Consider the following 24,331-nt stretch of genomic DNA (forward strand, 5'->3'; position numbering starts at 1 on the left):
AAAAACAAATTTAAAATTAATAAATAATTTCATATATTTTTAAATTTTATTTTATTTATAAATTAAATAATTTAAAAATACATAAAATTTTAATTAATTATAATTATATTTGATTTTTTTTAATGGTAAAATCCAACAAAAAAAAATCATTTATTTATTTTTTTCTTTTTTTTAAATATTGATTAAAAACATTACAGATGAAAAATCGTAATTTTTTTAAACTTAGAAATTATTTCTATCTCCTTCAAATTCAATTCAAGATCCCGTACATTAGGATATGTGAGTGCCGCGAATGGAAATAACCACCGCCATAGTCGGACCTAGTCATTCAGAACACTGATTCCTAATATTCCATAGGATTACCACCCACCCATATCGGCAGCCATGGGGATTTCAGGAAAACCGAGTCCAGAACAGCTCCACTCCTTCCATTCTCAAGGTATCCTAAGGCACTTCTCTTCTTCCTCTGCTCCGTATTCGATCAATTTCCCTTAAAAAGGACGGAAAAAATGTTGCAGGGTTTCTTGTGATTGAATCGTTTTCAAGCCCTGAAGAGATTGATGACATGAGAAGGAGAATGGATCAATTGCTTGACGGCTTTGACTGCTCCACTGCTGCCTCCATCTTCTCTACCAAAAACCAGGTTTCTCTTTTCTCCCCTTTCTAAACTCATTCCTTTTACTTATTCCATTTCACTTAACTTATTTCGCTGTTTCAAATTTTTTTTTCAGCAAAAATTGACCGATGATTACTTCTATGAGAGTGCCGAGAAGATTTCCTTTTTCTTTGAGGGTATTGTTTTACTTATTGTTTCGGGAAAGCAAGCTTACCTTGTACTATTTTTGCTTTTGTATTTATAAAGATGAACTAGTGGTATATTGTTTTACCTAAGTTCAGCCAAGGAAAAAAGGGCCTACCACCTGGTGGGTCCAAGTTAACGGATTAACTGTCAATGGAATTTGGAGATTTTGATTGGATATGGATGTTTGATCCCTGGATAGTTTTAGATGCATTTAACTCTTAGGTGGAACCCATCGGAAAATGGGTCCTATTCCTTTTTGGTGTTGTCATGACAAGATTACAGAGGGTCACTGATGTTTGTCTGTTAGAAAAGTATATTCAGTCGATCACTTAGCAATCTTACTTTACTTGTGTACTCTTGATTACTTAGGCCACTTGCTAGAAGGGCTTTTGTAGTTCGCAGTGCTGACATTAATACCTGAGATTTTTGTCAGAGAAAGCATTTGGTGAGGATGGCAACTTGAAGCAAGCAAAACAACTTTCCATCAACAAAGTTGGCCATGGTATGCTGTGATTCGTATGGTCTTTTGATGATTGGTTTTGAGATGCTCATTCAGTTAGCATTTTGCTTTGCATTTTGATTGGAACTGAACTTACAACTCATGGGTTTTACTTGTGCAGCATTGCATGAGATCGACCCAGTATTTAAAACATTCTCTTGTTCCGAGAAACTCTCAAGTTTGATGCTCTCTTTAGGGTACAAGGGGCCAGTGATCATCCAATCAATGTATATATTTAAGGTACTTGATCTTCTTTATAATTGTATTTTAGTTTCTTCTTACAATTTCTTTTGACCCTCTCTTTCTGCTTGTGGAAATTGTGGCTTCAGTTATGAAAAGGCTCTGCTATATCACAACTATGACAAACTTCTATAACTTTTGCATTCTATAGCTTTGGAATTACACTGTTTGCATTCAAAAATTGGTTGTTAGAAGATGATCACATCATCCATTCTTTACCACTTGAGCTAGGCTTCATGGGCAATCACGTCATTCATGTCATCTATTGACTTGTGAATGGGAAGACATACACTATATTATCAGTAAACGTTTGAAATGAATCCCACCTCTTTGCACTCAGTTGCTCCCTTTCTGAATGAAAAACACTTTGCTATACTGCATGAGTTGCAAAATCATTGTTGAGGATTTCAAGACTGACTTGGGTTGGGCTTGAGAGAAACTATTACGTCTTCCTTGTATTTGAATATTTTTTATCAGACATACTTGCAAAAGGTCTTTGATACTTAATATTCCAGTCACTTAGGTTAAACGTGGTTGTTGGCATTCAGATTCTAGATAGGATTGAAAATAAGGTTGCCAAGATAGAACAGTAGGATTGTGTCAATAATCACAAGATTCCTCAAAATGGCAAAGAATAAAAAATGTTTCATTTCTGTATTGAAAAACCATAAAATATTTGGAAAATTTTGAGATGATTTAGAAATATAAGTTAGACAAGTTACACATAAGCAAAGCAAAGGAATTAAAAACTAAAAATCATTTCTTGTTGTTATTTCCTCTCTTCCATGTTGCCTATATTGTGCTTAGTTGCATGTGGGGTCATTTAGGATGATTTATTACCTATGGTTCTTATCTATTACCCTATATAGTTCAACATCTGTTCATTGTTAAGGCATAGTTGAATTAGTCCCTATAAAAATTAAAGGAAAAAAAACAGATTTAGTTTTAAAAAATAAAAACCGATGAACAAAATTTGTAAGGGAGAAATTTTAAAATGACGTATTGAAATACACAAAAATTTGTTTTTCTATTTTCTGTGTTTAGTTGTGTGCCCATGGCAATAAGGGGTAATCCTTTGAGATGGTGGTATAATATCAGATCCAGTAATCAAGCTTCATAAACTTAGGACTTGGCTTGTTTTTGAATTTTTTGGTGCATTTGGGAGGAGTGCAATTAGAGAAAATTAAAAAATGCTGAGCTCATCAGGCTTATTGAGAATAAATAAATAAATAAAGTTTTGAGGCCTTGAAGGGTATTGAAGCAGGCAATGTGTAAATTGTGTGGTAGTGGATTATTGTCAAGGAGTGTGATAAGTATACAAGTTGTTTGGAGTTTGTTTTAAATTTGAAAATGACTTGTACTGGTTAGCTCGCCTTCTCTGTATAAAAACAGGGGAAGTCCAGAGCCCAAAAGCAATTATTATTTTTGAATAAACTGATACCCATTTATTTCCTCTCTACTTTTTCTCTATTTCTTTATTTCTCTACATGGTATCGGAGCTCTCAAGAGCTTGAAATCCAATCCTCTTCCCAAACACCATCAAGCTACTCAAGTATTCTGCAACAACAATCGACAATAGTTTTGACAACAATATTAATCCAACCACTCAACCCATTGCCATAAAACTGGATGACCATAACTATCTTCTATGGAAGCAACAAATCTCTATTGTTGTAGAAGGATTAGGTTTGGAGGGATTCAAATTTGGATCTATCATGTGTCCACCTGAATTTGTCTCCATCACTTCTAGTAACAACTCTTAGCTCAAACGTAACCTGAATTTTGATTTGTGGAATAGCCAAGACAAATTGATAGTTTCCTGGTTGTTTGGCTCCATTTCGGTAAGTATTCTTTCTCAACTAGTAGGTTGTAAGATCTCTTGTGAGATTTGGGATTTTTTATCATCTTACTTTGCTGCTCAAAATGGGGTCAAATAATGTAATACAAATCTGATTTGCAAAAGCTTCAAAAGGGAGGATCCACAATGAGAGAGTATCTTAATCAGGAGAAAACCCTCATGGACTCACTAGCTTCAGTTGGAGATATCATCTCCAAATGTGATCAGATCCTTGTTGTTACTACAGGGCTTGACAAAGAATATGAATCTGTTGTTGTTTAGATCACTTCACATCTGGATTCATACAATTTCTCTTATGTCTCTACTCTTTTACTGGCTCATGAGAAGATAATTGAACAGTATAACACTGCTACCGTTGGATCTGTTATGACTGCTAACTTGGCTTCTCAAGGATAACAAAAGAAATTCTTTCCCAACTTAGGAAATCGGCTTCAAAGTAATCAAGGAAATAAGTGGAAAGGAAAAGGTAGAAATTATGGTGGACAATTTGGTGGTGGGTCTAAATCTCAATGCCAACTATGCGGAAAATTTGGTCATACAGTGATAAAATGCTATCATCGATTTGACCTTGTTTTCACCAGACTCAACAATTCCTCACACAATATTGCTACTAATGGCTTTAATTCTTTGGAGGGAAAAGACTAAATGAGAGCTATAGTTGTTGTACTTGGAATAAACAATGACATGTTTGATAAAGCATGGTTCCCTGACTCTGGAGCCACAAACCATTTCACCAATGATTTCAACAATCTCAACATTGGTACTAAATATCAAGGCAACAAGAAGCGGAATATGGGCAATGGAGCAGGTTTGGACATCCTTCACATTGGCCAATCTACTTTCTCTTTACCCATTTCTTCTCATCCACTCATTCTTCGAAATCTCTTACATGTTCCTCATATAACCAAAAATCTAATTAGTGTATCTGAATTTCATGTTCCTCATATGACCAAAAATCTAATCAGTTTATCTCAATTTGCAAGGGAAAATCAGGTTTATTTTGAATTTCACCCTTCTGTCTGTTTTGTCAAGGATTTGGAAATGGGTCAAATTCTACTCCAAGGGATGCTTAGGAATGGCTTGTACCAGTTCAACTTATCTTGCTCAAAATATCAGCTCAGTTCACCAGTCACAACTTCAGTCTCTCCCAATTCCATCCCTACTATCACCATTCCTATATGTTCAATTGCTACTTCTGCAGTTTCTAGCTCAGGTTGTTTTCAATCAAGTTGTAACTCACAAGTCACAACATCAAAACAATTTTGCTTTGTGGCATCAAAGACTGGGTCATTCGGATGCCAAGGTTGTAAAACTTGTTCTCTCTCATTGTAATGAAGTTTTCTCATCTAATGACAAATCTTTGTTTTGTGTTGCTTATCATTTGGGTAAAATTCGTAAGCTCCCTTTCCCTATTTCTGGAACTCAATATACAAGATCTCTACAACTTGTGCATTTTGATCTTTGGGGTCCTTCTCCTTCAATTTCCACAATTACTTTTAGATATTATGTCACATTCATTGATGCTTACTCTGGTTTCATCTGGATTTATTTTCTTAAAAATAAATTGAAGGTGTTTCATGTGTTCCAACACTTCAAAACACAAGCTGAATTGCATCATAACTGGCGCTTAAAAACTTCAAGTACTGACTGGGGAGGAGAATGTCATTCCTTGAGAACACTCCTACAAAATTCTAACATCATTCATCAACTTTCCTGCCCTCACACTCTTGAACAAAATGGAGTGGCTGAATGTAAACGTAGGCATATTGTTGAGTAAGGTCTTACACTCTTAGCTCATGCATCCCTACCTATGACATTTTGGGATCATGCCTTTGGCACTATTGTATCTCATAAATCGCTTGCCAACTCCAGTGCTTAACAACACTTGTCCTATGGAAGTTCTATTTCATATCAAGCCAAATTACTTAGAACTCAAAGTGTTTGGTTGCACCTCTTTTCCCTATCTTTGACCTTATAATGCCAATAAACTTGAATACAGATCATCTCCTTACACTTTTCTTGGATACAACACTCATCACAAAGGTTACAAGTGTATATCTCATGATGGTAAACTTTATATCTCCTTTCCTTTTGCCCAGTTTAGTTCATCCTCTTTACCAGAGTCTAGTCAATCTTCTCCTTTGTCAACTCCCTTTGCTGCACCACCAGTCCTTGCACCTTCTCTTTCCTGTTCTCCCACACTTTCCCTGCACACTCCATCTACCACAACTCTAGTGCTACCTCCTACTGCTTCCTCCATACCTCATTCTTCCTTTCCCACTCCTTCTACACCTTCTTTAAAATTGGTCAATGAGTTGAATACTCATCCCATGATTATTCATGCCAAGGATGGTATCTACAAACCCAAAGTATTTGCCATTTTTGTATGTGAAGTCATTGAACCTCCCAATGTTCAGATAGCTCTCTCTGATAAGACTTGGAAAAATGCAATGCAAGAAGAGTATGATGCCCTTCCCCACAACAATACCTGAACCTTGGTTCCAACCCCTATTGATAGGAAAGTTGTGCTCTGCAAATGGATCTTTCACATTAAACGACATGCTGATGGCACTATTGCTAAGTATTAAGCTCGCTTGATTGCCAAAGGGTATCATCAAACCGCTAGCCTTGATTTCAATGAAACCTTCAACCTTGTGGTCAAACCAGTAATAATGAGGGTTATTCTCACCATGGCCCTAACTTAGAATGTATTCGCCAATTAAATGTCAATAATGCCTTCCTCAATGGCATTCTAGAAGATGATATTTACATGCTTCAACCTCTTGGATTTAAGCAAGGTAATTCCTCAACTACAATTTGCAAACTTAGTAAGGCTCTATGGATTGAAGCAAGCTCCTCGAGCTTAGTTTGAAAAGCTTAAATTTGAACTACAACATCTTGGTTTCAAGTCTTCCTGAGCTGATGTCTGTCTCTTCATTAAGCGCACTGCCCAATCCTGCATTTTTCTTTCTCGTTTATGTTGATGATATTATCATCACTGGCAGAAAATCTTATGAGGTTCAATCCCTCATTAGTCACCTGCATATGTTGTTTTCTCTCAAGGACCTAGGTCCTCTGAATTTTTTACTGGGGATTGAAGTTCATAAACTCCATGATGGCAACTTTCATCTCAGTCAGGGGAAGTATGTGACAGATCTACTTGAAAGAGCAAAAATGCTCAATCCAAAATCTATGCCAACTCCTATGATAATAGGCGCTCTACTCTCAGCTCAACTTGGCAATCTTATGCAAGATCCGACACTATATAGAAGCATTGTTGGAGCTCTGCATTATGTCACCATCATCAGACCTGAGATCTCATATTATAACAAAGTTTGTCAATTCATGCAACATCCCTTCGACATTCATTGGAAGACAATCAAACGAATATTGAGATTCTTGAAGGGAACAACTCATCATGGTCTGCTACTTCACAAACCTGACAATCTCTTTGTCACAGGCTACTCCGATGTTGATTGAGCCTCTGACCCTGATGATAGAATATCTACCTTAGGTTATTGTGTGTACTTAGGTGGAAATTTGGTGTCATGGAGCTCCAAGAAACAACAAACTGTTTCAAGGTCTTCAACAAAAGCAAAATATTGTGGTTTAGCTCATGTAACTACAAAGATCCTATGGTTACAAAGTCTTCTTGAAGAACTGGGTGTCAAACAAACCAAGCCACCATTGGTATGGTGTGACAATCTCAGCACAATCTCTTTGTCAGTGAACCTATTAGTATATTTGCGCACAAAACACATGGAACTTGATTTGTATTTTGTGAGAGGGAAGGTCATTGAAAAGAAACTACAAGTCAATCATGTTCTTCTCTGGATCAAACAATAGACATACTCACAAAGGCTTTATCAGCTTCACACTTCCATAGACTAAAAGGCAAGCTAAACATGAACCCAATACTACATTCACGCACAAAACACATTGAACTCAATTTGTATTTTGTGAGAGAGAGTCATTGAAAAAAAACTACAAGTTCATCATGTTCCTTCTCTGGATCAAACAATAGACATACTCACAAAGGCTTTATCAGCTTCACACTTTCATAGACTAAAAGGCAAGCTAAACATGGTCTCATTGACCTTGATTAGCTAGAGGGGAAGGATTGAAGCTGGTAATGCATAAATGTTGTGGTAGTGAATTATTGTCAAGGAGTGTGGCTCGTATACAGGTTGTTTGGAGTTTATTTTATATTTGAAAATGACATGTATTGGTTAGCTCCCCTTCTCTGTATTAAAACAGGAGAAGCCCAGAGCCCAAAAACAATTATTATTTTTGAATAAACTGATACCCATTTATTTCCTCTCTACTTCTTCTTCTCTGTTTCTCTACAAAGGGAGTTGTTGTTAGGTCTCTATACTATTGGGTGTTGGCTTTGGGAATACTTATTTGAGACAAGCATGCAATTATATGTTTGTTATAATTATAGTTTCTTATTTGTGCTTAAATATACATGTCAAACAAAGTGAAATGCAATGATGTGAAATGCCGCACTAATGATAGACCTTGTATGATGTGCTTAACTTTTGAAGTTTTTCAGAGTTTGGCAGCCTAAAATTGAAATGTGCTCACTTTCATTAATGTTCTAGACAATGGTTCAACCAACTTTTGTCTAATACTTGAATATTGTTGCTCTTCATAAGCTTTAGTAATAATTCATATTTTTGCAATGCGATTGATTCTTAATTTGCGTTTCTGTTAGAAATTTGCTTTCTAGTCTCTTAAGGAAACATTCTGAATGAGTTTCTCCACTTTTCCTATCAAAAAAGGGAAACATTCTGTGTGAGTTTTAACTATGACATTGGTTATGCTTTTGACATGGCATCTGCCACAGTTTTTGCAGAAACTGAATGAAGATTTTAAAATTTTAATGATAATGTTGACCTTGTGACTGCCACTGTTCCTTTGGAGCCTTTTCCTATCACAAGAGTGCAATCATACATGCAATCCACAATACCTTGGTGGAGAAAAGCTGGATCATTTTAAGTACTTAAAAGGCTAGATCAGTGAAAATATTCGTGATTAAAGATTCAGACTCTTTTAACTTTTATGATTTAATGGGTTTAGTTTAGAGGAATGTTTTGCACAGTACCATAAAACCATGTTTACATGTAAAAGTATCTGCGTCCAAGTAAATTATATTGCAAGAAATTTTGCACAGATTTAATTTGTTAATTAGTGAAGTAATTGGGTAACCAATCTTCAAATGTAAATGTTTTGTGTCATAGTCCTCTTGAGTTCTATTTGCCTGAAGTAGTTCTTATTTGTCAGCAACCAGGCATTGGAGGTGAAGTGGTGCCGCACCAGGATAACTCATTCCTTTATACTGAACCACCAACTTGCACGGGCCTGTGGCTGGCGCTAGAAGATGCAACAATTCTAAATGGTTGCCTCTGGGCCATTCCTGGATCCCATAAAAGTAGCTATCTTTCCCTTAAGTTTCTCATTAATGTTTCTTCCCTTGAGCACAAGGAAGCATGCATGACATCGGGTGTAATTTAACCTTGGCTTCTTTTGTGGTGTTTCCAGATGGACTTGTGAGAAGGTTCATCAGAGGTGATGAAGGGGTTTACTTCGATCAGCCTTCCCCATCATATGATGATAAAGATTTTGTGCCTGTTGAAGTGAAAGCTGGCTCTTTGGTTGTCCTTCATGGCGATCTTATTCATCAAAGGTAAGTTATCTTAAGGAATTTTCTTTACAGCTGAAATAGCCTTTAAGCTAAAAACTTTTCCTCCTTTTTTTGTTTTCTTGATTCTAGTTTTGAGAATCAGTCCCCAAAATCAAGGCATGCCTACAGCTTGCATGTGGTGGATACGGATGGCTGCAAATGGGCCCAAGAGAACTGGTGAGTATGCAAGAATTTTTTATTGTTTTATCCCTTTCCCTTGATAGAATCTTTCTTTATTTTGTGTTTGATTATAGTACTCTGAAAATTGTTATAACTTAACTGACTCCTCTGTGGGGGAATAGGAGTATCTCATATTCAATAACTTTTTTTCTGCTTTATTTCTACAATATTAGTATCTTCTGAAAAAGTTGGCATGTGTACTTGCTGTGAGAGGATTTGATATCTGGTTCTCCTGCTGGTTTTCTTGTAATTTATTTACTTCTATTAAAGTAGTGGTATTTTGTTTCAAATTTTAGGCTTGGTTGGTTGTCTATTACTACACCTATAGGTTATGGTTGGACGAAAATCTGTTCTTTTTGCAGGAAAGTAGAGTTCCTAGTTTGAACCTAGTTATTTTGTTCAGCATTTTTTAGACCTTATCGGAGGAACAAGGAAACTAAACTGATTTGAGTCAGTTATCTTAAATTAATCTGAACAGGCCAGCTATATTAGTAGCCTTAGTCTTGTTCTCAGAAAATTGTATGATGTTGGACTTCCTGTGATTCAACTTCTTTGTACCAGCCTACTGGTTTATTTCTAATGTCTGCCATTGTTTGTGTTGAAACTGTTATCAGGATCAGAAGGAAAGTGGACCCTGAGCCTCTCTATGAATCTTGATCCGAAGCCCGGCAGTCCATCAGTTGATAGTCATTCGGAAGGCTGCCCATGTCTGTCATTCAGTCGCAACTTTGTGTTCTTACTTCTTAGTCATCTGTACAATAGGATCCCTGCTTGTGAAATAAAGAATTACAACATAAACTTACTGTGTTATGAGATGCAACACGTGCATGAAAATATGTGATAACTATTTTTTATTTAATAATTGTTGTCCTACATATCTGTACTATGTCATCAAGCAATGCTCTGGTGTAATAAATTTTTCCTCCAAACAGTTGCCCATTTGGATCTATCTGTACAACCATGTAGCGCAACTGCAGGCAAACTCCAGTCCTGAATCATTTTGGTAATCAAGAGGCAGTTTGGGTGACAATTTGTTTATTTATCAGAGATTGAGCACGACCCAATTTCTTAACAGAATAATGTTAATTAAAATTCTTCCATCAACTACCTATTTACATGGCAAGTGATGATTAGATGCCAAAGAATTCTGTATCCATTTTTTAACACACTCAATTACCATTTGCCATGTAAATATAGATAAAGAATATAGTAAAAGTAGTAGTAAGCATAGCAGTACTCTTCTTAAAATCTTACCCAGTCTATCTTTCCTGTCATTTTTTTTTCTCCTAGTGTGATGAAATCCCAATCCTGGACTGAAAGGTGGGTCTCCAGGCAGCTGAGCAGATCTTTAGGAATTATTAAATCTCATGCATTATTTCTTTGTCACTAAAGGACTTTGATGGGACGGGGGCGGTCCATATCATATTCATATCTAGGATGTTTGTGCCTTTGTGGTGGTGTTTTGTTACACATTAGTCAATATTCATTATTTCTTGCTTTATAGTAGGAGTAATTACATGCAGATTATTCCAAACAGGTCCTAAGTCGGAAAATTTTGAAATTCAAACAGGGTATTTGTTTATAAAACAAAGGGTGTCTGGGGTACAGAGGAAATTGTGGACAGAATTAGTTTGTTATTGTCTTATTGAGACAATGCAGGACGGTGTAGGTCAGGGTGAAGGACTCAGCCCCGCCTCCCTCCTTTCTCCATAGGGCATTAAATGCTTGGGTTTTAAGGAGCCACTTAGATTTTCACTAGATCGTGGTCGGTCCCTTACAATCTCCCCCTCTGTTCATTTCCCTCCCCCTTTCTCTGCTTCTCCATCCCTCACATCTATTATCCTATCGAGTCCATGCTTTCTTGCAAGACAATGCTTTGTTTGCGATATTAAATGTTTTCTTTACTGTGGAAGCCAAAAGAAAATAGAAAGAGCAAAAAGGAAAATATATAGGCTTGGGTGGGAGCATATCTACTTGCAATAAGCAATAAATATCCAACTCTGTTTTGGGAATCTTCAAATGGGACTCATGTAACAACAGGGTGAGCAAAGCACTTCCCATTGAATCATTGATGATTGATGTCTTCCAACTCATTATTATTGACTTTGGAAGGGTGGGGTGGGTTGTACTTGTGGCCTTGAGATGATTATGGGACATGTGACCAACCGTTTCATTTCTCCCCCTTGGTGATGTCACTTGGTACCCCCCAGGAGCATCCCCCAACATAACAGTGGTCGTGATTGTAGCCATGATTTCCGGTTGGCATTTCCCAAGTTTGATTTTCTTTGGGAGGTTCGGTCAAATGATCTCAAATCTCTTATTACTTCACTCACTTCCTGAAGCCTAAAAGTCTTGAGTTTATACCCTCTCCTTTCCATCCATGACTTTTCTCCGCACCATCTCAACTGATGGCTTACAAGTTCACATGGGTGTGTAATGGGACAGCAATAAAAGGAATCAACATTCTGTTGGTAATTATAATCATCATGTAAAATAGGTAAAAAGTATGAGTTTGTCTGAACAATTTTTTTTCTTTTCAAAAATATTTGTTACTTTCAGGATGGCTGGTCATCCGTATGTCACGGGATGTAATGGCATCCATGTACAAAAATCATTCTTGAATTCCTCATTGTTAATGTTCCACTCTATCCCCCTCCGTAGAATTTCTGTCTTTCTAGTTTCTAATTCTAGGGCTATGGAACAAGCCTTCCCATTTTGTACATGGACCCTTAATTTGTTTCTTTCTCCTTCTTTGGCATGGCTTTCTTTGTTTTTCTGAGTTGGAATAATGCAGCCTTTCTCAGCTTTCCATTTTTCTTTCTCCTTAGCTAATAGAGAATTCTATAAGATGGGGTGTTTTAGTATTTTCCTTTATAAAAAAATAATGTTACTCATGCATGAAATAATAATATTTTTTTGAAGATATATTGACTGCCATGGCCTCTAAAATAAGGAACTACATTGGTGTAAGCGACATGGTCCAAATGCAATTTAGGGCAATGTCTTCCATCAAAACATAACTACATGTCCCTATCCTAGTGTTGCACCTTGGCATGATATAAACGGTTAAGAACAGTAGCAGATTCCAACGGAAAAAGCAAACCTAAGTCGGATTTATCGTCATACATAAACAGCAAAGCAATTAACTGTGACCACATGGGTCCGACCTGCTTTCTTCTCACTTGTTCAGAGGAACTCAAAAAACTGGTTTGGAGTGAAGTTGGTGTCTATGGTTGTGATGGGTAATCCATTCTCCATCTCAGCCACGCTAATGATTTCATTAGCAGCATTGAAGCTCTGGCCCCCCTGAACTGGGAAGAGTTGAAGGGTTTGAGACTCCCTGGTTTCATGTTCGAGGTGGGTGTTGGGTCTGAGACTTTGAGGGCTTAATGGCTTCTGCTTTGGGTATATTGTATTCAATGCTTCGGCTACGGTGGTTGTGGTTATGGTGTCTATAAGTTGGGAAGGAGGAGAAGAGGTGAGCCCCATCAACTGCCATGTGGCCTGCCTTTCTACTGTGCTTCTTGTCTGCTGTAATTCTCTCTCCTCAAATTGAAACCACACATCTGTTCTACTTTCTGCAACCGCTGCTCTCTGTATTGAAACAGATTCCTGAAAAAATTACAAATAATAAAAGCGAGTTAAACCTACAGTGTCCAAAGAATCCTAACGCTTTCATAACAACAGCCCCAACAGAAAGTGAGGAAGGCAGCTTTTGAACCCTTCTCTTTTTTCCAATATACAAAAGCCTTGCTCATCTCCTCACTCTTTTGCCTTTCTTCCTTCCATCTCCATTACTGAACTTTCTTTTGACCTTTTGAATATCAAATAATTAGCTTCTAATTTTCTTCGTAATATGTATTGTTTTTTTTTCTCTTTTCAAACAAGGAAACTTTTGTCTCCAAGGTCACATTTTTGGTGAGCCAAGTTGAATGCATGAGCAAGGACAAAGATGATACTACAAAGACCTCAGAGAGTGTACTGCAGTTTGAAGAGGGCACCACCCAGTTCTTTGTCTGTTCAACTTCAATACATGTCCTTCTCAGCACTGTAGACATGAAGAAAACAAAGTAAATTCCACTTTATATCTCAAAGATTCAAACAAAAGGTGAGAAAGCAACAAAGCTCTCTCTCTCTGTCGCACGCACACACATTCCAAAACTTCGTCACTGTTGTGATTTTTGTAGTGTTCCACTTCTACTTCAACATGGATTACATTTGATGAAAAAACAAGTATGGTCGGAGCAGATTATAATCACTGTGTGGGTGTAGTACCTGATTCTTTCCTTTCTAGGCTACCATTATCACGCTGTTGTTCTTCAGAATCTGACTCCAACTCTCTACGGCGTTTCTGGCGTTCTCGCGCTTTATGATTTTGAAACCAGTAAAACACATTCTTCCCTTCAATCTTGCCGAACAGACGAAGTTGTGCAGCAATTTGTTGGATTTGTTCAGCAGTGGGTGTTCGCGTTCCTCGTCGATACAGCTCCTCCAGGGCTTGTAGCTGCTCTGGTGTTGGATTCCACCTTGAGCTCCCGAAGGGTTGTGTGTTGAAATCTGTCTTTCTTTGCTGATCAGATGTACCACCTACGAAAGCCATAACAGCACCATCCAGGCATCAAACTTCAAATACTTAAAGAGGGGAAAAAATGATTGGAAACTGACTAAAAATGAAGAAAATAATGCATATACCCAGATGGTGATTCAATGCAAAAAGATCAGTGCCATGAAGGTGACTAATACAAGGAGAGATTGCCACTGTAGAATTCACTGTAATCTTGGGGAGGACAGAAGCATTAGGCCTTGGAACGAGAGGCCGAAGTTTCCGACCATGGAAGGAATCAGACATGGTAAGGTCGCTGCTATCACTAGAATCCATCGTCCACATGGTACTAAGAGTGTGCTTCGTAGGGAAATGGGTAGTAGAGTGGACAAGAAGAGGGGCGTTGAGAGCTTCAGAGGTGTAAAGTGGACAAGAAAGAATGAGAGATTAAATGGAGAAAGAAGAGTTCTGGTTTTGAAACAGAAGAAAAGTGAAAAGGGAACAAGGAATATAGTAGGTTGACCATGGTCTCTTATTTATGAATTGTGAGAGAGACGGGGTATGTAGTAACAAGGACAAAGCAAAAGCAGAGGGGGAGCATACAAAGCGTGGAATTCTGGGAGTTATTGGAAGGCGGGGAATAACAACGACGTGACCATATTATGACCCTGTAGTTGTTTGCTTCTTTGCCTCTTCTCCTCCCACACTACACTATTACTACTTCACTTTGTATAGTTCCTTTCAACCCTTGACACAACCCCATCTTTCTCTCTCATTCTTTATCCTTTTTCCTTCATTTCCTCCCCCCCTTTTTTTTTTTTTTTTGTTCCCATTTGAAAATGGAGACTTCTAGCCTTTTTGTGTCCGCTAATCATTCTGGAACATATTATTGTTGAATTAAATGCAGATAATAGAATTTGGAAATTTTATCAGGATGCGGTCCAACTGGTTATCATTATGTTGTGAAGCTTGTGCTACCGGTCATACATGGCCTAACCTCTCTAGGACATGGAACACATGGGAACAAAAATGTCCTCTTTGGCCAACCTGTGGATTAGACATTTAGAGGCTGAATTATGCATGCCTTGCTTTACTCATATTCAAAATTATTGAGGGACGATAATATTTTTGGTTCCATATGCCTACTCTTTCTTGCTACTGCTGTCGGCAACCCCATGCACGGAACATATAGCGAATCTAGACATCATAGATCATAATCTCTACTTATAACAATCTGTTGTGGTTACTAATATATCCACATATATCAGCTGCAAGACTTCAACTTTCAGAGGTCATGAGTTTTGATCCATCTCTTCATAGTTAAGTGTCTATGGCCTAAGGTATCCCGGGGGAATCCAGGACAGTCTGTATATGGTGATGAGCTTTCAGTACAGATGGGTGGAAAATTATTTATCAGACAAGCAGGCATACTTTTCTTTTTGGGTAGGGGAGAATATAAAAGAAAACCTAAAAAAGACATGAGTGATAATGGCAGTGACAAATATCACTATTAATTTCTGCTTCTATTTTTACTGGAGGTGTTGATATGTTTGCCCAAAAAAAAAAAGGGGGAAAAGAAATGAGCATGACATTGTTATTTTTTGTCTGAAATAAATTCAAAAGTGCAATGCCATGTTCAGACTACTGGCAAATTGAGTACATGTTTACTGCTATGAAGCAAGCTGTGGCCAGTACATGCCCTGAAACTGTGGCCAGACTGGCCCATGCATGCCAGGTAGATTCTCCCATCTGATGCATTGTTTTCAGGTTCAAGTCTCATGCCTCAAACAATTGAACTATGGAAAATGGAAGCCCTGAAGATTATTGTTTTATTTATCTGTGTTTGAATACACAACAAGATTGACAAGATACATGAAGCACCTGCCACCAGATGTAGGAGCTGAGAATTGTGATTCCAGAGGAGGTCTGTTTCTGCATTAGAGGCATAATGATTTTGATTTCTAGACTTTGGAATGTTGTTAAATTCATCTTACTTCTTACTTCAAAGCTGGCAGTTCTTTCAAACTAGACAGTTTCAAGGATTCTGCATCTGAGTCGAGAAGTTCTGCTCAACTTTGTCCATGTGCTAACAATGTTTACTCTTCTGAGTTTTGGGGCAGATTAAATTTTTCAACATTCGAGAATTTCAGTCAGTTTAGATCTTTTCCACATAAAAATCCAAGCAATTCAAACTAGTATAAAAGGATTGATATCTGATTGCAGTGAAGTAAAATGAATTTAAAAATAAAAAGCAAGTATAGGATTCCAAGAGCTGGTGTACTGCAATGATGGACTGCTCATTTCAAAGAGCAGCAAAAAAAAAAAAAAAAAATGTAGATGGAATTGTATATGCTCAATAAGGTCTCCTCGTGCATGGTCAAAGGAGACTGTTGTCATTGGGCTTTGTGATACCCTCGCTTTTGTTTCATCAGGTAGCACAGAAGGATAGTTGCAGGGGTAATTAAGAAAGCCTAATTTTATACCCAATGGAAAATTTATCCCGTTACTATTGCTCCTTCAGACTCCAGTTAATGAATGTTGCCACTGGTATACAAAAAAAAAATGGCCCATCTCCAATTTATACAATATTTTGGACAACAAGGGCATTACATTTTTGCTGTAGAAAAATATCCCAGGAAACCCAATATTCAGATCTTTGAACTGAAGTAAGCCGATCCAAGATTCCAAGCCTCTGTATTTGTTTATCTGGGTACCATAGCCATGTTGGTCTTTTGAATGAAGGCTGCAGGTCCTTGAGAAAAATCAATTAAATGCACAATCGACTTGAATATTTGCACTATTCAAGTAGTTTATTACAGGTTCCTACACCAACAGCCGCAGCGAGATGCCAAGCGGCATGAATGAATGGAGTTCTGGGAAAGACGTCATCAGCAATGAAAAGAGCACCCCCCAACAGTGATGACATCTTATGGACATTGTGGACCATCCTCAGGTCTGGATCATCTAATGCTCTTTTTGCAAATGCGACCTGGAAGGAATATATAGAATGAGAAGTCATTCCAGCAAGAGAACATCATGACCCCAAATTTTGAGGACAAGATCACTCTGGACAACATTGCTAACTTAATTTGTCATCGGGACAGCAAACTAAGTGAATAGAATAGCTGCAAGTGAGAGGTGCTTGATATGGATAAAGGTGTGTATTCCATTTGTCAAGCTTCTATTTGCAACCCTCATCATTAGCAGCAAACACAGACATTTCAATAGCTTTGAAGATAAAATGTTAATACTTCATAGTGATATAACTGTAACCATGTGATGAATAGATTGTCAGTGATCACAGATTACAGTCAATGACAATGACTCATAAACTAGTCAAGTAAACATGAATTCAATTGCATTGGTAAAATAGCAGATGTCCCCACCAAAAGGACCAACAAAATGATGAAATTATATATACATAGCTACTGTCTGGAAATACAGATATGCACAGCAAAAGCAGTTGTTGTGCCAGCAGAATGATATTCCAAATTTCAGGCATCAATGCATTATCTATCCAAATACTGGAGAACATCACCCAACAGTGCTCATTAGCTCACATAGTACAAAAGGAATGACATACTTGGTCATTATATGGTGGATGGAAACAATTAACAACCATCAAATCATCAAAAGAGGAATGTACAGAGTGAATTTCCACTGCAGTATGTATGGTTTCTTAAATCACCAAAAAAAAGTAGGCTTAAAAGGCCAATTGAATTTCAATTTCCTTAAAAATATTAGGTCAAAAGGCAGATGGTTACCTCCATCATCCCAGTATGAACGGCTGAAACCATCAGAGGCTGGATAGGCAGAAAAAAGGCCGATGCTGCCATCAACAACTTTGGATTCTCATTTCTGATAGCTCTTGATAGACACTGCCAAAAGATTCCAATTTTGGGTTACATGTCCAATTGAGCAACAAGAAGATCTTGGAGCAAAAGTCAAACAGTGGAACTAAGATTTAGGAAGGAAGATCTGTAAACCTATGAAACATGTAGAAAACTTTTCTATAGTACAATATTTTAGAAAAACTTCTTGATAGGCAAAGAAAGAATTAATTAAAAAGAATTTTTAGAATTTGTTTGATCGGAGTGCCTTGAAAATGACACTCTCTTTTATAACTAATTATTTATTGTGCATGTAATTGTGACAGTCAGTGCCCAATTGGAATCAAGGTAAAAAATAAAGTTGCTCACCTAGGTTTTAGCTAAAAATTAAGGTCTTAGAGAAAGCAAAAGGAAAATATAAAATTCAGACAGACAACACAAATAATTAGGACAAGCTTAATTAAATTGATCTAAATGACCACAAAGTTCCAAACTCCAATGAGTATTCACACTCAACTACCTGCAAATAGAATGACATAAGTACTCCCACCAAGCACACACAAAAATGGAAAGCTTGTCTCCCTTGTACAAAATATTAATCAATAAATTATTTTCTGCACACCAAACAATTATTCCAGGACACAGCATGGTAGCACATCCATCACTTCTTCACAAATATATCAAATTGGAAAAAGCAATTTGGCATCATCTAACAACAAGTTGAAGCTAAATATTCAGTCCGTAAAGAGAATGAGACAAAATTAATTCTATGTAAAGAAAAATTTAGTCGGGACTAATTTATTTGTGTTGTTTAACACTGACAAATTATGATTCTAATATGTCATGTATTATCAAATTCATTATATATGACAAAGTTTCAACATACAAAAATAACCTTCTGCATCTGTTACTTAAAATTTTGAACAAGTTCTAACTTACAACTGTTGCTGTGGCTATCATTGTATAGTCAGCCCACCTCAAATACTTCCTCAGTTTTCCTCTTGAAGAGTGGTATAAACCTGAGGCAATCCCAACTCCAATTAATGAATTAGCATACAACTTGCAGTTAAGATTCTTCCTGTGCCATAGGTAAAAGCAAGTAATCAGATGCAAGAAATGAATACTAGATGGTAATGGTGCTCATTATGGAAAAAAAAAAAAAAAAACCTACCTTGGGGCTTGAATTCCAAGAGCAATAAAGGGAAGTGAAGTAAGAACATTAGCAACTGTTTCCCCAAGACTCTCATCGCCTAACAGAAGTGAGAAAAAAACTGTGAGTAAACATATAGTTTTGCTCAAGAAATCGGAACCAATGGATAGGAAAAGATGACATATCAAACAAGAAAAAGAATTTGATCTACAATACCATTAAGACAACATCGAACGGGTCTCAGACATGCTGGTCTTTGCTGCCATACTCTGGAAGAACATATTGATGATAGGATATTGTAAGTGGCATGGAACAAATTTGCACCTATTTTACTATGCACAATTGAATGAAAATAGGGACAGAGTTCAAAATTTTGAGATCATCATAGGGATCTGTGTAGACAAAGTGCCCATCAACTCACTGCATTAATAGCCGCTGATTAGCTTCAATAGATGATCTTTCACAAGTTGATCGATCAAAGTCCCCAGGTTTAGTAATCTCCTCCAGTGCAAATGGTGAATGAGGCACCACACGCACTCCATGTACACCATCTAGAGCTCTACTAGGATTTGATTTGCTCTGGTGACTCATAAGCTATTTTATAGTAAGTTGAATTAGATTGACTTGCAGCAAGAAATTGCATGAACCAATTGGTGGAAGTGTGCCAGCACCAAGCAGAAGTGATGCTCAAGTACTGAACCATTACAAGCAGAAGTGCTATAGTTATTAACATGCAAATAGAATATCAGAATTCAAGTATATTAAGAACCAATAAAAGTCAGAAGAATGATGCCTTCATCATACAGAGAGTTATAATATCCAATAGAATAAAGATAGTTTATATCCAATCAGCATATCCATATGATTTAGGAGAAGGTTGTCAAGGAAAACATGGCTCCTTGGACACCAAACGAGCAGTCAATATTGAAAATGGGTTTGGTCCACCTCATCTTCCACATCCACAAGTAACGAGAATGCATAGAAGAAAAAGAATATTAGAATCTACTTAACATTTCTTTTCCTTTTGTACATTTGGAGTACTAAGCAGGACATATCAATGATGGTCTTGGTCTTTTTTTAGTTAACATGGCATGACTTTAGTGAAAACTTAAAGAAACTCAAGGATGATGGCAGAGGTGAGTAAAAAATTGTTGAAGTTTGTGGGTGTTATTTTTACTTTTATTTTTTATGTATACACCACATCATCATTGATCCTATTGTTTGTGTTTTTATTGCTGCTGTAAGATGCTTGAACCCTCCAACTACACCTGTGGAAGGCTGACTCAAGTGGAAGCAGCTACTAGGATAAGAAGATGGCAAAAAGGAAAGTGGAGTCAAGGTGGTGAGGAAAAATATGATTGCCTGGGATGCAATGGAAGATTTAATCTTAGATTGAACAAGAGTTAAAATCCAAGAAACTAGTACATAAGGCTTTGTTGTTGTATTTACATAATCTTTATGATGCTCCAAAAAATGTTATTTTCTCTTTTTGTACCATTATTAAGAAATATTAACATGGAATAAGTTAGATATATCTGTCTCAAATTGAATGAAACAAAATCATAAGACATTGGATTCGTGAAAGTGGTGTGCTCTACCAGAAAGATTGAGATAGGATCTATATCTTACTAACAGATACATTTGCATTGCTGTCAATTAGGAACCGGCTAAGGAAAAGTAAACACTTTAAAGTTTAAACTCAAAATCGAGCTTGTTCTATTGTCTATAAAGCTGATTACAGAACCCCAAATCAAAATTCATCTGTATTACAGCCTCCCTAATCAATCAGAAAATTCGCATAAGTTTGTGGCAGTGCAAAACCCATTTGATAACTCGCCATTCCAATACCATTTGGGAAACCACACTCGATTCAGATCATCAAGTCGTATTTTATCAAACATCTTATCAGCATTACCAAAACCCCCCGGATTTGGGGCCCTACCTAAAGGGGAGAAGAAAATAACCAAATCCCATTTTCCTTTGTAAACTCGGGATTCCAACTTCTTCATTTCTAATTATCAATAATATAGAAACAATAAAAGTACAGAAAGCAGTTGAGCAATAAACAAAACGGCAACATTAGAAAAGAGAGGGAAAGGGAGAGAACCTGGCAAAAGAATCGAAGTGAGGTTGGCGAAAATAAACAAGAAGATGGGAGCAGAGGGAGAGTATAAAAGGCTGAGGACTCAGGTGTGGGAGAATTTGGGGGAAGGAAGATTCGCATTAGAGCCACGAATCTTCCTGGAAGACAGGATATTCCGCGTAGCGTTGGCAATAGTAAAGTTGCCTTCCTCTGCAGTCTCTCTCGCAGACCACCAATTGCTTCTAACCGTCAACGTGACATGGACTTTTGCTGTCAGTACATGACTTCTGTTCACACTATAATCTATTAAGTCCTCTTTTTCTTTGATTTTAGAATCCATAGTCATAGATAATTTTTTTATAATTATTTTTTTAAAAGAATATATATATAAATGATTCTCCTAGATTTATTATACACTTTTACAATAGTTTTTTTTAATAAATAAATCTTTTATGTTAAATTATTTATTCCGTCATTAAATAAGAAATAAAGTTTTTATATTAAATTATTTATTATGTCATTAATTCTTTCTCCCCCTTTATTTTCTTTGGTATATTGAATTCATTTTGACAGCTTGTGTTTTAATTTATGTATTTATTTGTCATAATAGTACTAGTACATATAATTCATGGAGTAAAATTACAAAGAGCTTTTTACGGAGTTTTTAAAAATAGTTTTTTATTTTTAAAAACACAAAACAGTTTTTAAGAAACTTTATAGTTAATTTTTCCGTTTCTAGTTTTTTAAAATAAAGTGAAATAAAGAATAACTTTTAAATAATAAGTAAAAATTGTTTTCACCCGTTTTTTAAAATAATAAAAAACACACTCTATATTTCTCTTTTATATGGAATCATTATTTTTTTATTTTTTTTCTAGGCAAATTAATTCCAAATTAAACAAGATTTAATGACTTTAATTTGTTAACAAGTCTATTAATTTTTAAAACAATCTAAAATTTAAATAATAAACTCATTAATATCATAAATTTATAAATAAAAATTAGTTTAAAACAACCCTATTGTTTCTCTTTTACATAAAATTATTATATTCCATTTTTTTTCATTAAGTAAATGAACTTCAAATTAAATAAGACTTAATGTGTTAGATTCATTAATAAGTATAATAATTTTTAAAAATAATTTAAAACTTAAATAATAAACTTACTAATATCATAAATTTATGTATAAAAATTGGTTTATAATAATTCTATTATTTATTTTCTACACATAATTATACTTTTATAAAATTTTCCACTAGAACAATCATCTTCAAATCGAGTAACATTTTTTTATTGAATTTATTAATGAGTTTAACAATTTTTAAAAATAACTTGGAACTCAAAAATAAATCTAATGGTTGAAAAAAAAAAAAAAAAAAGGAAAACTAATATATCATGAGTCATGACTTTACTATTACAATATTGTAAGTATGTTTTTAAAATTTTCCGGGTAAATAGATTATAAATTAAGACATAATTAATAATTTAAATTTTTTAATAAATCCTTTAATTTTTAAAAATAATTTACAATAAAAAAATCAATCTAATTAATTCTAAATTAAATAAAAACTTTCTAAAATATTATGCTCAAAATTGAGTACCAAATGTATGGATATGTAATAAAAAAACTTGACTCATTTATATATTAAAAAATTAAAACTTTATTAATTATTCATTTTAAATAAAATACTATTGACAATTAGTGTTATTCATTTTTAATAAAATAAAATAAAATGCAAATATGTTAATATCCATATGTTTGTAATATATAATACTAAAAATATAATTTATGATTTTATTATAATATTACTATTTATATTTTATTAAAAACTATTTTTTAAATTTATTTGTAATTACAAAATTATTTTCACTTGCAATAAGACTTCAGTTAAATTTAATTAATTAATATTATATAAATTGAAGTTAAAATGTTTTTACAAAATCAAAACAATTTTTTTTTGTTTAAAAACAATTTATCCAAAAAAGTTTTTTATTTTTATTTTTAAAATCCTTTTATAAAACCAACTTTCCAAATATCCTTATTTTGTTAAAATATTTTAAAACTTTTTTTTTGGCTCTTCAACTTAAAAACAATTTCTAAAAACAAGTATAAGAAATCATATACAATCTGCTCACAGTAAAACTTCATATGGGTTTGATGTACTTTTATCTTCAACAATTGACCCGACATTCAATGTAGGGCGAAGCATATGGTTGTCTGGTTGGTTAAATGTTGTTAATGAGATTCATTATTCTTAACAACAGGTCCTGGAGACTTCTTGGTTCATCATGCTATTGCTCTAGGTTTACATACAATTACATTGATCTTAGTAAAAGGCGCTTTAGATGCACGTGGTTCCAAGTTAATGCCATATAAAAAGGATTTTGGTTATAGTTTTCCTTGCGATGGTCCCGAACGAGGTAGTACTTGTGATATTTCGGGTTGGGACGCATTTTATTTGATAGTTTTCTGGATATTAAATACTATTGGATGGGTTACTTTTTATTGGCATTGGAAGCACATCACATTATGGCAGGATAACGTTTCATAGTTTAATGAATCTTCCACTTATTTGATGGGATGGTTAAGAGATTATCTATGGTTAAACTCTTCATAACTTATCAATGGGTATAACCCTTTTGGTATGAATAGTTTATCAGTCTGGGCGTGAATGTTCTTATTTCTTTTCTTACGTGATGAACTGTTGGCACCAATCCTACATTTTGTCTTTGTGGACCGAGGAGAAAGGGGGTTCATGTCTGATTAGCTAGTTGGTTAGGCAATAGCTTACCAAGGCAATGATCAGTAGCTAGTTCGAGAGGATGATCAGTCACACTGAGACTGAGACACAGCCCACTGCCAAGATATCAGTAGGTTTTGTCTCATATTCAGGAGTATAATAAGAATGTCGATGCTACATAGTTGGTTATCATCCTTCAAAGACTACAAGTGTAGTAAGAGCATCCGTCGACAAAAGGATCACCCTAAGATAATCATCTCATGGCTATTGAGAACGAATCAAATCAGATGGTTCTATTTCTCAATCTTCCTTACTTGCTCCTACGGAACCAAGGTCGAAAAGATTGAAGATTGTTTAAACAAGAAATAAAAAATAATAATAATTAAAGTACTTATTTGACTTGCATTAAAAATAAATATTAAAATTATTTTTATTTTATAGAAATTTTTGTTTCATTAGAATAAAAAAACTGTTTCATAATTAAAAAAAATGATTTATCTTTAACTCATACATAATTGTAAATTTAATTTTTATTTTTTAATAAGACTTAACTTGAATTTGATTTCATATTATTATAAATTAAATTTATAAAATAAAAGTAAAACATTATTTTTAAAAACAATACAAATTCTTTCATCCAAACAACGTTTTTATTTTTTGTTTTTTGTTTTTTTTAAAACATTTTGCCCAACACTTTTGTTTTAATTTTTTTTTAAACT

At 35.3% G+C, this 24,331-nt stretch overlaps 3 protein-coding genes across 3 annotated transcripts; 1 reads left to right on the plus strand and 2 right to left on the minus strand.

Moving 5' to 3' along the window:
• The first annotated feature begins 204 nt into the window (after nucleotides 1–204).
• On the plus strand, nucleotides 205–10,204 carry LOC100254163 (phytanoyl-CoA dioxygenase). The gene is made up of 9 exons (XM_002284433.5): nucleotides 205–439; nucleotides 519–643; nucleotides 732–792; nucleotides 1,236–1,304; nucleotides 1,423–1,541; nucleotides 8,686–8,833; nucleotides 8,944–9,088; nucleotides 9,176–9,262; nucleotides 9,880–10,204. Exons 1-9 carry the CDS (start codon nucleotides 385–387, stop codon nucleotides 9,920–9,922), a joined length of 852 nt encoding a protein of 283 aa, XP_002284469.1. The 5' UTR covers nucleotides 205–384; the 3' UTR covers nucleotides 9,923–10,204.
• A 1,955-nt stretch (nucleotides 10,205–12,159) lies between these two features.
• On the minus strand, nucleotides 12,160–14,672 carry LOC100250994 (WUSCHEL-related homeobox 1). Its single transcript, XM_002280738.5, has 4 exons — nucleotides 13,958–14,672; nucleotides 13,541–13,852; nucleotides 13,234–13,313; nucleotides 12,160–12,877 (listed from the first exon to the last, which is right to left on the minus strand). Exons 1-4 carry the CDS (start codon nucleotides 14,151–14,153, stop codon nucleotides 12,452–12,454), a joined length of 1,014 nt encoding a protein of 337 aa, XP_002280774.2. The 5' UTR covers nucleotides 14,154–14,672; the 3' UTR covers nucleotides 12,160–12,451.
• A 1,597-nt stretch (nucleotides 14,673–16,269) lies between these two features.
• Nucleotides 16,270–21,120, minus strand: LOC100249059 (uncharacterized). Its single transcript, XM_002284449.5, has 7 exons — nucleotides 20,896–21,120; nucleotides 19,210–19,482; nucleotides 19,005–19,057; nucleotides 18,810–18,888; nucleotides 18,578–18,716; nucleotides 17,573–17,686; nucleotides 16,270–16,797 (listed from the first exon to the last, which is right to left on the minus strand). Exons 2-7 carry the CDS (start codon nucleotides 19,377–19,379, stop codon nucleotides 16,606–16,608), a joined length of 747 nt encoding a protein of 248 aa, XP_002284485.1. The 5' UTR covers nucleotides 19,380–19,482; nucleotides 20,896–21,120; the 3' UTR covers nucleotides 16,270–16,605.
• Nucleotides 21,121–24,331: the final 3,211 nt, after the last annotated feature.

This window comes from Vitis vinifera, chromosome 1, assembly GCF_030704535.1.
Source record: "Vitis vinifera cultivar Pinot Noir 40024 chromosome 1, ASM3070453v1".
NCBI classification, from domain to species: Eukaryota; Viridiplantae; Streptophyta; class Magnoliopsida; order Vitales; family Vitaceae; genus Vitis; species Vitis vinifera.

Excerpts from the sequence above, each read along its gene's own strand:
- LOC100249059 (XM_002284449.5), bottom strand. The coding sequence starts at position 19,379 with ATGAGTCACCAGAGCAAATCAAATCCTAGTAGAGCTCTAGATGGTGTA. Across the intron at positions 18,889-19,004 it reads CGTTCGATGTTGTCTTAATG|GCGATGAGAGTCTTGGGGAA; the intron begins GTATTGTAGATC and ends CACTTCTGTTAG. Across the intron at positions 17,687-18,577 it reads TGATAGCCACAGCAACAGTT|TGTCTATCAAGAGCTATCAG; the intron begins GTAAGTTAGAAC and ends ATCTTTTGGCAG.
- LOC100254163 (XM_002284433.5), top strand. The coding sequence starts at position 385 with ATGGGGATTTCAGGAAAACCGAGTCCAGAACAGCTCCACTCCTTCCAT. Across the intron at positions 793-1,235 it reads GATTTCCTTTTTCTTTGAGG|AGAAAGCATTTGGTGAGGAT; the intron begins GTATTGTTTTAC and ends GATTTTTGTCAG. Across the intron at positions 1,305-1,422 it reads CATCAACAAAGTTGGCCATG|CATTGCATGAGATCGACCCA; the intron begins GTATGCTGTGAT and ends TTACTTGTGCAG.
- LOC100250994 (XM_002280738.5), bottom strand. The coding sequence starts at position 14,153 with ATGTGGACGATGGATTCTAGTGATAGCAGCGACCTTACCATGTCTGAT. Across the intron at positions 13,853-13,957 it reads TGCATTGAATCACCATCTGG|GTGGTACATCTGATCAGCAA; the intron begins GTATATGCATTA and ends TGGCTTTCGTAG. Across the intron at positions 13,314-13,540 it reads CCTAGAAAGGAAAGAATCAG|TGCTGAGAAGGACATGTATT; the intron begins GTACTACACCCA and ends TCATGTCTACAG.